This window comes from Malurus melanocephalus, unplaced genomic scaffold (assembly GCF_030028575.1).
Source record: "Malurus melanocephalus ecotype Western Australia unplaced genomic scaffold, MMel_1.1 scaffold_12, whole genome shotgun sequence".
Taxonomy (NCBI): domain Eukaryota; kingdom Metazoa; phylum Chordata; class Aves; order Passeriformes; family Maluridae; genus Malurus; species Malurus melanocephalus.
Window position 1 is genome coordinate 3,188,241 of NW_026623244.1, and position 12,935 is coordinate 3,201,175.

At 53.2% G+C, this 12,935-nt stretch overlaps 1 protein-coding gene across 1 annotated transcript in view; it reads right to left on the minus strand.

The window, feature by feature from the left end:
* HPSE2 (heparanase 2 (inactive)) overlaps window positions 1-12,935 on the minus strand; it is a 101,378-nt gene that overhangs the window by 9,154 nt on the left and 79,289 nt on the right. The window contains exons 7-9 of the mRNA XM_057380735.1: window positions 7,439-7,532; window positions 4,846-4,952; window positions 3,644-3,758 (exon numbers count right to left, since the gene is read on the minus strand). Of these exons, the coding sequence (XP_057236718.1) occupies window positions 3,644-3,758; window positions 4,846-4,952; window positions 7,439-7,532 (316 nt within the window). The remainder of the gene's footprint in view (window positions 1-3,643; window positions 3,759-4,845; window positions 4,953-7,438; window positions 7,533-12,935) is intronic.

Genomic DNA, 12,935 nt, shown 5'->3' on the forward strand with positions numbered 1-12,935 from the left:
CAGGGTGGGGATGGGCGCAGGTGGGCTCCCCTCAGCCCTGGCCTGGGGAGGATCCCCTCGGGTGCAGCGCAGGGACGGCAGAGGTACCGACTGGGGAAACGGCAGGACCTTGGGCTGCATTTGCAGCACCTCCTGCCAAGTCAGATCAGCTAACAAGAGCACCGGGGAGCTCTTTGTGCAGCAGGCAGGAGCACAGCCGGGGGACTCGCTCCTGCTCCCGGCACCTCACCGAACGGCCCCGTGCCTCCTTGGACCCGGAAACTATGGGGGCCCATCCCGTTCCCTACGGCGGAGGTGCTCGGGACAGGTCAGACCTAGTATGAGCTCTCTTCCAGGACAGACAGCAATATTCTTTCCCYCTGAGTTCTCCTCAGTGCCTTTGGGCAAAGCCAAGGAGGTGAAAAATCACCCGCAGCATCCAAGCATCCGATCACAGCACCATTGGGCACAGACGTTCGCACTGCTGTGATGCTTTCCCAAGGACACCATCAATTCACAGACTATATCATATTGTCTTCCACCACCACAGCTGAGCGGGCAGCCCCTGCTGTCGATTCACCCTTGATCCCTCCAGGACTTTCTCATCCTGCAGATGAAACTTATATGCAGAAAATAAACTTTTAGTGTCTAGCAAGCCTAGTATCTCACTGCCCATACTCCTTAGGGCAAGGCTCATGAGGAGTCACAGGAAATAGAAGTCTGGTTTTCACCTTCGGTTTTTCCATGGGGTTTGTGCCCCTCAATTCCTGCCTAGAAATATGCCCAAGATTTTTCTCTGCATAGCTATAACCTTACAGCACTGTACATTAAAGGAGCAGAAATCAATACCAAGGATGGATAAAAAAAGAGCACTGAAAAAGGTCTTTAACATTCYGTAACAATCTGAAGAGAAATCTCACGCCTGCCTGGGGTGAAATAAATGTATTGCTTCCCTCTGGACTGTTTCAGAGAGATATTAAGGAAATAGAGATAGAGTATGTACGTTGCAYGCCTGAAATGATCCTGGAGGTACTAAATGCCAGATCAGCATTTCAAAGGCACTGCCCTGTGAAGAGCGAATCGAATACTGGTGCTGCTCCTTCCCTCCTTCCCTCCACTYCTTACTCCCACACATGTACAGGTTTAAGTGCAGGCAGCCAGACTGATGCACCTGCAARAGGCTTTATGTGAAGGGCTTCTCTGACTATTACACAGCTGACTGCCCCAATCACTCAGGAAGAAAAAGCACTCCAACCATACATGAAAATGTTCTCTCAAAAATAACAAGGCAGTAAAACACTTGAGCTCAGAGGGAGAGTGGACAGGCAATTCTGGCTACCAAGCTGCCCTTTCATGGATGAAGGACCTGAAGGAGCACACCACAACCACATCCCTTGCAAGATGTCTCAAAAGCCACAAGCTACYGCTTAGCTCATGAGTCAGCTGTGTGTGGGAAGCCCAGCAGAGATGCGAGCATCTTCTTGGTTTTGCTGTGAAGCTTCAGTGCCCTTTGGCCACACTGCTGCCACCTGAGCCCATCCTCTTATTGGACAAGCAGGCATCAGCAGTGGCAGGGGAGAAGGAGGTGCAAAGATTGTTGTGAGGAGCCCAAGCCTGGCTCCCAGCTCCCAGAGGAGCTGCCAGCTGGAGCTGTGATTGATGTGGCGGCGGTGCAGCCCTTCTCTCAGCARGCAGCCGAGAGCTGCCTCACGCCCAGCCGGCTGCGGAAACCCCTTTGTGCTGGCAGCTAATGAGCGGWTTGTATTTCACAGCGCCGCGGCCCCGCACAGGTACAGCCAGCGGCTTTCATCTTGCTGAYAGCTCCCACGGGAAAAGAGCAGCGGCTGTCCCGCCGAGCAGGTCACGGCCCGGTCTTGCTGGGCTTTGTGGTGTTCGCAGCTTTCAAACCTTTTGTCCGTTTGCACCTGACTGCGGCCCTTTTACAGCACAGGAGTGGGGGGAAAGGGGTYGTGGAAGCACCTGCCAGAGTTTGTGCAGGAACACCGCGGTGGGATGTGGGATCACTGCTGAGGCACATGGGAGAGTGAGGAAACAATCMTGACAGCGATTGGCATCTAACTTATTGGAAGACTTGTCTTTAAAACAACAGCAAAATCCAAGTTAAAGACTTCCATTGTGTTTAACAGCCTGAGGTTTATTCCTCTAACTCCTTCCCTGGCTTTAATCCCGTTCTGAACTGCACTCCTTCTCCAGCCGCTCTGGGGCTGCAGCCCGCTGTGCTGGGGGAGCTGGCCATGGGACACCCTCTGACCCGCTGTGCTGGGGGAGCTGGCCATGGGCCACCTTCTGACCCGCTGTGCCAGGAGAGCTGGCCATGGGACACCCTCTGACCTGCTGTGCCAGGAGAGCTGGCCACAGTGCCCTGCTACCCTGTGTGCCCTGCAGGCAGGAGCTGGCCTGCACCCGTCCAACTGGGAGCAACCCAGGGAGAGCCTGAAGCCCTGGGAAAGGGGGTGATGTGGCTTGGCCAGGGAAATTGGCTCTTCAGGAGAAATCCATCAAGTGCTAGCTGCAGGGTCAGGTTCCTCTCAAACAAAGCTCAAAGCCCCCCAGGCTCCCCCAGCCTGGCCCCCAGAGCTGGCAGGTGTGCTTGCTGCATGTGGGAGCAGACCATGGTGCTCTGGGAGACACCCAGCAGAGCACAGGCAGAGACCATGCTCTCCTGCTCACTGGTTTGCGCTCTGGAGTCAGTCTGGTGCTCAGGGCTGCTGTTGGGATGCTGTTGGGATGCTTTGCAGGGGTGCTGTTGCAGGGATGCTGTTGCAGGGTGCTGTTTTCATGGGCTGAGTAGCTAGAGCTGACTGAGACACAAATCCCTCAGACTCTGCCCCCCTGCAGCCACCCCCGAGACCCCAGCCCAGCATCAAGGGCAGGCTCACAGTGTCAGAGTTGTGCACATCTCCAGCRGGGTTCCCCAGCCTGCTGGCAGTGTCTGCTGGGTCATGGACCAATAAATCCCTTCCAGAGAGATGCAGAACACCCAGCTGCTCTGCCAGGCTCTCTGCTTACAAGGCAGTGTCTTTACTAACCCCCAGAGGAAAAGAAGCCTGCTACTTTTAACAGGGTTTTTCATATGGTTTCCTTATCAGCACCGTGTGTTCTGGGAGCTCCCTTCTGCCCAGGTGTTTCTGAAGAGCGAGGGATGTTGTGGGGCTCTGGTGAGGACCACTGCTCACTGTGAAGCTTTCACCTTCATTTCTAGAGATCTGAATTCAGGTGCTGAAGCTCCAGCCTGGCTTTCCCTRAGCCAACTCAACACCAGCAATGCAGCTGCCTGCCCCATGCCATGTGAGGTAATCCTGCCACATCCATCCCTCCAATTCTCCAGCTTGCCCTGGCACCCCTCAGTGGCACCAGCCTCCCTCCTGTGCTGCCAGCTTTGGGCATTGGATGAAATATCAGCTGCAGAGGTATCTCTCTCCCATCTGGCTCCAGTGTGTTGCACTTGACATGAGCTAACATCTCCTATTAACACTCTAAGGAACAGATTGGGAAAATTACTGCTTTTCCAGTAATTTGGAAAATGGGAATTTAATGGGAAATTTACTCTTTTCCAGCAGAGTTTGGAGAGGCAACAAGGAGAGAATCCCCCCAAATGTGCAATGAGAAGCCAGTGCCATCATGACACCCCCGGCAGACCTACCGGCAAGGGGTTGAAGTTCTGGTCCACCAGGTGATTGTGGCCGTGGTCGAGGAAGGAATGCCGCACCACCACGTCGATGCCCTGGCTGGCCAGCAAGCCCAGCGTGTTCAGCCACCTGGGAACAGAGGGGACCGAGCCAGGACACCATGGTRGGGGGCAGCATGAGGGGAACACCATGGGGGAACTGCCTGGGCCCAGTGGCACAGCTACTCTTACACATCTGACCTCATCCCCGCTCCAGCACCTGAGCCAAAGCCTTCAGATGGTTTTGTGAGCTGGGCATTAACTGGGTCCCACAATCCCTGCCCCATCAAGCCTGAATGYCTCTCCCCCTGCCCCAGCTTGCATGTCCCAGCCCCTTGCCTGAGGCCCTGCATGCACCCAAATATCTCAGCCCTCTGCCCAGAGCCTGGGGTGCTCCCCCAGCCTGCCAGCACTCTGCACCCTCTATCTGAGCAGGGGAGATCAGACCTTTGCCCTCGCCTTTCTTCTCCCTGGGCATCTTCAACTCTCACAGCCTGCCACAGCACAGATATGCCCATGCCTGTGCTTCCCCACAAAGCTGAGATTATCTTCCTTCATCTTGTGTGATCACGACCAGCTCTGAAGATCTGAGCTGGGACTTTGCAGCAGGATGTCCAGGCCACGGGGCTGTGCCAGCGGACAGACCCCAGGAGCCGGGAGTGGTTGTAGCTTCAAAGGACAGAAAATGGTTTCCAGAGGTGAGCCCTGACAAAGCTCCCTTGGGCAGGTGCTCTGGGAGCGAATCCATGCAAGGACAAGTGGCTGGAGCCCCAGTCAAAAGGGCAGACTGGGAGCAGGACAAGGCAGTCCCGAGGCCCTGAATGAGGGAAACGTCTTGGGATGCCAGTCCTGGGATCCCAGAGCTGGCATGCTTGGGTCCCACCTCCAGTCCATGCCCATGCCCTATGAGTACACTGGGTACCAGCATGGGATCCAGTGTGGTTCCCTCCCTGCTCTGCTTCTCTGGGTRTGCCAGAGGCTGGGTCACCTACAGGAAAGCAGAGCTGAGGGGGGGTAATAGGGATGCCATGGAGAAAATAACAATACTCAGGCTGCCAGGGAGTACTGAGGGTGTCTCTGGGCATGGAGTTGCCCTCTCCCAGTGCCTTTGCAGCACCTCAGCCTGCAGAGCCATGGGGGTGGCAGTGCCCTGGTGCTGGCAAGCCAGTGTCACTCACAGGAACCCGGCTGCATATGAATCAGAGAGGTTGTTCATGCCTCCAGCTGAGGTTGTGCCAACACCTTCCAGCCAGATCTTCTTCCCTGGTGTGTATGTGTTCACTACCTGCGTGAAAGACAAAAACAACCAAAATTACCTTGGTGAGCCTGCAATTTCAAGCCAAGCATACATCCCATGTCTTATGCCCTGGGAAGACTTGTGGAGACCTTTGGTGATGGTGCTGCTGGACAGTCAGTGCCTGCCTKGCCCTGTCACTCTGTGTCCTTGGCTGGGTGGTGGGACACTATTCCTCCTCTTTCCTGCCACTGCCACAAGTCCAGTGTGCATCTGCTGGAGTGGCTCCCAAATGTACTCTTATGTTCCCAGTCCCAGACCCTGCTTTCCTCCTGTAGTTTCCCCATGCATGCCACCCCACAGACTGCTACCCCATGTCACCTTCACTCTAATATATCCTTTCAAGGTGGCTGCCAGCCATGGGGAGCCCCCGCGCCCCAGTGGCTCTGCAGTGTGGGACCTCTGGGTCACATACTGGAGCCACATGGATTAAAGGTGGGCACCCAAGGAGAAAGCAGTGGGATGCCTCCAGTCACAGATGATTGTCCCCTGGCTGAGCAGGGGCTGCTTTGCCATCTGAGGGGTTCATGGTGCAGGTGGGACATGCGGGTCCAAGCATGCCGGCCCACCTCTCACAGGGTTTCAGCTGGCAGTCCAGACACCTGTGAGATGCCAGATGGGAAGGAGGGCTCAGATGGCCAGAGCTGCCCYCTCCCAGCCTGAGCAGCCCTCGGCACCACACCCTGTCCTCTCTCCTGCAATCCCAGGCTGGGTGACAAGCTCCCACGACCAGATGTCTGCAAACCCAGCGGCCCCAGGAATGCTCTGCACAGCCTGATGGATCCTRCCCCATTAGTGAGGAGCGCTGGAATGTGCTGGATGGACTGGGATCCCTCAAAGATGTTAAATAGGCCAGCTCTGGGCTGCCTCCCACTCACAGCCTGCGAGAGTCGACAACCCTGACTGAAGCCCCAGAGGTGCTGGCATCCTGCCTGTAATTATCTAAGCCCGCCACCTTCCCCGCTCGGAGAGGAAGCAATAAAACAGGGAAGTGGACAAGTCCAGCTGCTCTAATCAGCCCCGGCAGGATGCACAGACTCAGAGCCAAGCTGGAGGCTATTAGCACCCAGTGCTGTGCTTTTGCTCAGCCACACTGGCATTCCCAGGAGAGYCTTCCCCAGCCCTGCCCTGTGCAGACCAAATTCTGCCCCACGGGTGTGAGGGTTCACCCAAACTGCACCAAGGGCAGATCCTTGCTGCACCTGGTCTGGGAATGAATGGGGTCCCACTCCGTTCCCAGCAGCTTCCGACCCTCAGTGGAGGTGGGACATGTGCCATCATTTCTGGCAGGGTATCACACCCCCAATGGGGGCAGGGTCAGCTGGTGTCTCTTGCTTGCCCYACAGTGATCCCATTGGCCACTGTGCCATGCCTCCTCCACAACAGGAGTATCATCCACATGAAAGGATGACTCCCAGCTTGTGCCAGAGGGCTCAGAAAGCAGCTTCTCTCCTCCAGCTTTGCTGCACTGACCCTCTCATTCCCTTTCCCAGGGCCTCATGRAAGGAAACCATTCCTTCTATGGTTTCTCCCCACAGGAATTACAAGAGTGAGACATTGTGGCGAGTGGYAAGATTTGAAAACCCAGACAAGACAGATGGATAGACATCTCCTCTAGTCCCTAAGGCCTTTCTCGCTCACTAGGTGTTCCTTATTCCTTCCAGGACTGACAGCTGAGCTGTCAGTCACAGCYCAGGCCCCTGTATGAGCCAAGCAAGGCCCCTGTCATGCATCCCATTGTTAGAGATGTGAGCTGGGTCCCCTGGACCAGTGAGGAAAGGAGCAGAGTYGGGCAGAGCCATGGACTCAGTACAGAGCAGCAACAGCTGGGTCTTATGACACCATCAAAATATGATCACAGGGAAAAAGGACAGTTGTTCCTAATGGTCATGGTTCTCCACCAGTGAGAATCATTCTGGGAATGCAACTGTCACTGCTTTGTGAGCAGCATTTCCAGGCGCTGTGAGCGAGCCCTGGGAGCCCCCTCCTGAGCACCACGGCCCCGGCTGTGCTCAGGGTGCTTTGGCACCACCAGGCTGCTCACTCCTCTCCTGCTCCTGCGGGGCAAGTTTCAGACAACACCCTCATTACCCGCTGCACCCTTCAGGAGCAGAGGGATGGGAGACTCAGCAGGGCTTTGTGTGGTGTCTGCTCCGATCCTGTGATCCAGCTGTCCCAGCACACCTGCACAGCCCACAGTGCTGTGCTGCAGCCTGTGGCCACTTCCCTCACCACCCGCTGCCCATCCCATCCTGGGGTCAGGCTTTGTGCCTCCTGGTGTTCCCCCATGGTCTGAATGAGGCTGCCTGCATTTTGGCTGGGAGCACAGGGCCYGGCAGCCACTCTCCCTCCCAACCCCACACCAGCTCCCCTGGGAGTGTGCCGATGCTGAACCCTGGCCACGAGCTGTGCCACAGCCAGGCACTGCAGGCACGGTGCCCCTCACTCCTGCAGACCTTTTGCACTCACTCCCTCACCTTCTGGATTTTCCTGATCTGGTCTGACAGTGTGTCCAACAGGCGTGTTTTCAGGAAGTCTGTCACTTTGGCCACTCGACCATCGATGTAGTAACTGGAAGGAAAATAAGAAGACAAGGTCAGACAGCCAGGACTATCTCTGCCCCCAAACCATGTCCTCYTGTTCTGCTGCTGTCCCATGCCAAGAAGCCTCCTTTGTTTTGGGGAATCCCTGCTTGCACCCTGTCCTATCCTGGCCCTCCAGCCATGSTGTCTGGCAGATGCTTCAGTCTCCAAAACAGGATGTGAGGTGGACACACCCTGAACACTGAGCATCCTGCACTTCAGGAACCATGGGAAGTTTTGCAATTTCTGAACTTTTGCTTGTGAAACTCTGGGGGCAGAATTCCAAAGGCTGGGAGCAAYATGCCACCTGCAAAGGCTTTGCAGCAGTCTTGCACCACCTGCACCTTCCTCGCTCRCTCTTCCAGCAAAATCCTCAGCTGAATCCCCCCACCAGGAAATGTCGTGGCTGTTCCCAGCAGAGGAAGTCCTGCTCTCACAGAAATACCTTCTGGCCTATGAATGCCAGGGAGCGTTTCCCATACAGGRGGCTGATTCCTGCTCTCCATGTACTTGGTTTTATGAAGTACAGATACAGTGCTGCACATCATGATGTGAATCATCTGTCTCTGAGTGTGAGAGGAAGGCTCTGAAATGCCTCAGTGCTGTCTCTCCTGGCTCCAGAACATAAGGTGAAGTGTTCTGTCCTGGACTGCACATATCCTGTGTCTAGAGGTAATTCCAACCTGCTCCTCCTGTGGGAGAGTCTTGGGCTGGCACCCAAGGAGAAATGCATGGATATTTCCCAATTCGGTGCAAGGAGAAGTGGCAGGCCTTGCACATCTCCCAGAGGCTCCTGCCAGCCTTGCAGGGACCAGGATATCTGCTGTACCATGCACTGGCATACCCCTGGACTGCCCATTTTTCTGCTAAATAGGTTTTACGAGAGAAACTTTCTGAACCTTCTCCTCCCAAGTCTGCAGTGYACATCAGCCACTCAACACAGCGAGCCCCAGAGGGTGTCAGAGCCATGTTGGAGGGATGAAGGGTCCCAGGAATTACAGCAGCTCTGGCTGGGGCTGGTGGGGCTCAGTCATTTTCTCCCATTCTTCACGGGATCTACATCTACTCAGATTTCACCATAGTTCCACAGACCCTTCTCCCTTTCCGCAGACCTCGGTGCAGCTGTAAGTGCTGGGATGCTTAACRGGCTAAAGACCTCTGAAGAAAGGTGGATTCACCTTTCCAGGGCTGCCTCCTCCACAGCATGAGCAGCTGAGCAGTTGTAGTGGCTGTTTCACTTGGGTGCTGGAACGCAGGAGCATCCCCAAAGGATGCTGTGGGCTAACTCAGCCTCAGCCAGAGCACCTGGCACATGTGTAACATGCACGAGTGCTTGGAGAGGATTTTTGCATCTCACTGCTCCAAGTCACTCACTGTCCCAGAGCAGAATTCTATTACAGGCTCAACTTGCAAATGCATTAAAYGAGAAGAACCTCCTCTGTCAACCCTCCCCCAGGCGTGTGGTCCCAGCTGTGTCCCCAGCAAAGCACGGGAACATTCCAGGCACACCCCAACATTGTGTGACCTGGGTAAGGAGGCAAGGGGCATTTCTGTATGGCCGTGGCAACTGAAAGCTGCTCAGGGCAGAGATAATCTCCAGGGAGAATTTAGGAAGTGTTCAAAATCATTCCGCTCACTTACATGCTATCGAACCACTGGCTGCTGGGAGGAGAGCAGATCTGTGAGCAGCAGGCAGTAGTGGGGTTTAYACAGATTACTTTTTAAGACAAAATTACAAAGCAATGGACTCTGGGGATGGCAGATGTTTGGATTTTAGCACCGCACTTAAAAACTGRACAGAAACGACTTTTTCAGACTGCTGTGGACTAAAAACCCATCACCTGGGCTGAAAACTGGCTGAAAGGCCATAAAAAAAAGGTTGCATTCTCAGGGAAAAGATGGAGTCAGAGATAGCTCAGTCTACCTTGCAGATCTGCCTGGGAAGCTCTCAGTTGCCAACAGGTACTTCCATCCTCCTCAGACTAGGAAAAAGGGAAAATGGCACCAGTTGCACAAGGCTTGTGAGGAAGAGAGAGGAACTGAGCTCTGTGCTGATACCTGGCTACTCAGGAATGTGATTCCAGCTGCAKGCTTCATCTCATTGAGATAAAGGCATTTCCTTTTGGAAATGTTAACTGTCAGTMAAGGCAGTATAGAAATCCACAAAATGCAAACAACTCTCAGGCCTTTAAAGCAGGAGAAGAACTCATTAGGCGTGGATTATTCCTTGGAGTAAAGCTGCAGCTTTGCTGATATTTACAATGACTCAGTGCACTTGACTTTAAAAAAAAAAAAAAAAAGACTGAAACCAGTCACAACTCTTCAACCTCCAAAAAAGCCAGCAGCAGCTGCAGAGATCTCCAGCACTGACAAATACCTCCCCAGGCAGCCGACCTGAGCCAGCCCCAGGGTCCACGGCACTCACATCCTCCTCTCCTACTCCAGCAAAGAGGTGAATGGACAGACTGTCCCCAGCATGGGCAGGGGTGTCTGTCAGTCATGACTCTGCASAGGCAGAGGGTATGTAGCTCTTGGATGAGTTATTTGTCTCCAACACAGGCTGGCAGACCTTTCAGTGGGCTCTGGGTATGGTGCAGCAGCAGAATTAGCCCCAAAAGCTAGGAGACATCAGCATGCCCACCATGAGCACTGACCATGCTGTTTCTCATAATTCAGGAGAGAATAGATATGGACAATTATTTACAGAGGTGGGCCATTTTGTCCCCCAGTTTGATGCCACTGATTTCTATGATAATACAGTCTGCAGGAGCATGAGAAGAGCTAGCTAAGAAAAAGAGGGATTTAGCAGCTAAATCCCATAGGAGACATACATCTGGAAGGATAGAGTATGTACATCTGCTTTTGGGTGCTCTATTGTACTTTGAATGCCTRTTATACAAAGCTGAGAGGAATTCTTCCACCTCTGCTTACATTACCCCATTTCTAAAAAAATCATTTGACGATGCCGTAGAAAGCCAGGATGGTATCAGGACACTTTGCAAAGGGAAGTGTGGCTGGACCACTCTGGAGGTGGCCAAACCAGAGTACATTGTGGGGGTGGCCAAGGGCTGGGCAAGAATTTATGCCAGTGCTAGGAAATGTGCCCTCCCAATTCCCTTGAATGGAACTGTAGCATGGACAAAGATGAGCTGAGAACAGTACTGAGGCAGGGCTGAGCACAGCTGCCCATCAGAAATGTCCTTGTTCTTGGGCAGGCTGCAAGGCCAGGCTGCACACAGCTCCCCAGTGCCTCCAGAGAGGGTCAGTGCCACACACCAGAGCACTCGGGCAGTTCTAGGGCTGGCTACCTGTCTCTGCTCACCTCCAGGTCTTGTGTTGTATTTAAAATGGTTTTCTAGAAAGATCCATGATTTTCTGCATGGGACCATAAGCATTGTCCCGTGTTTAATGAGAGCAGTGCACTTACTCCTTGACAGCTGGTTTCATTTACCTCCTCCATCATTTTAAAGAGAAACCTTTGCCCCTATTATCTGACCTCTTCTTCTGTTGCAGTTAATTACATTAAAGCCCACTTCCCAAAGCTCAGGAATTTCCGGATCTACTTTGTTGCCTGCTGCTACAGCGAGAGTCTGCTTGGAATTAGGGCACCCTAATTCGTCTGGCAGGGACGCCGAGCAGGGCAGATCCCCATGGTCAGTGTGACAGCCTGCTGCCACTGCAGCTGTGAAACTGAGACACCTCTGCTGACAGGTGACCCTGATCCGTGAGCATCTTCCCGAGGAGAGGGGTCTGCAGCACAGACAGGGGCAGCCCCTCCGCTTCTTGTGGAGAGGCAGGATGCGCCCTGCTCCCTCCAAAGTCCTGCAGGCACMGATCAGAGGTGCTGCCCACCTCCAGATAACTGATAGATGCACTGATGAAGAGTGCCTGGGGCTGTTCTCTGGCCCTAAGGGCACAACTCACACTCACACCTTTCTCTGCCCCTATACAAAATTGCTCATCCCCCCACTGGGATCCATCCCTGGCCTGTGCCATCTCCCCAGCCTTGCCCTGGCATTGCCTGTCATTGTGCTGGTGGCAGGGCCATGGTACTGCTAGGGACTGTTCCCTCCATCAGTGAAGAGGATTGCAGGCCAGTGGGCAAAGCTGTGCCCTGACCACGTTTATTTACAGGCACAGATGGACCAGGGATTCCGTCACGCAKCCCCTTTGTCCAGGCACAGACTCTGAAGATGCTGTACTTTGAGCACTCACACCGAAGATACACCTTTGTTATAGACACTGCTGGCTGTGCACATGCTGGGCARCCCTCTCCTCTTTCCCTCTTTGGGAAATCTGCCCCATGCTGGTGCTCATGAGCATCTCCCCCTGCACACTCAACACGACTGGGCCAAAAGAGATGTCCCCCAAACCAAGGCAGTCAAAAGCATTTAAAGCAACATCTCACACATGCCTGTGCATCTGGAACCTCTGAATTGTCACATAGGACAAGTGACTTTCTATCTTGGAAGAAGAGWGGCATTCTCCAAGAAGACACAGGGACAGATGTCTTGAAGATGCAAACACGTACTTTCCTCATAAGTAATAGRCATTTGTGTTTCAGAGGCAGCATTGCATAAGGATTGTCCATTAAACATGACAAACTTGGAGCTGGGTGCAATGGAAAACCAATGGTACAGAYTGAGAGAGTATTCCCAGGGATGGAACTGGGCACAGCCCAGGTTTAAGCAGGCAATAAATCTTCACCATGTGTGAGGACACCAGGGCAGAGCAAAGAGATGGCTGTGGGGAGGATTCTGTGCAGTGGAAACCCACATCCAAAGGCTGATGGGGTGTGCGTTTTACTCATAACCAAACACGACAATCTAAATCACCAGGGAAATGCCAGAATGCTTGGAGCCACTGTCACACCCTCATTTAGAGGAAATTCCCTGAGYACTTTGAAGCCATTCACATATCCCTCTCCAGCAACACTTTACTTCTGAAGAGGGAGGCACACACACTGAGTTATGTACATAAGTGAAACCATACTCAGTTGAGTGAGTGAGGCTCACTGGTGAGCTGCTTGTTTCCACACAGTGTCACTTTTCTATCAAATATATTTCAGATATATTCTGTTTTCACTCAGAGAATAGGGCTCCTTGCAATATATTCCCGTCTCAATTCCCTTTCTGGATTGAGCACAGACTTTTCAAAGGAATAACAGATTTGACAAATTTATAACTGATATCCCAYGAGAACGTTAGGGTTTGGAACCAAAATATTCATACTTGAAATTAGACAGCAGTTTAGTTTCCTGCTAAAAAATTTCTTCTTGGAGACAAAGGAACGTGTTTTGTTTTGTTTTGCTGTTTGGAGCAGAGGGATGAGACACTGTTTTGACATTTATTCATAAACAGTACAGAAGCCCAGCTCAGAGCTGTGGCCATTG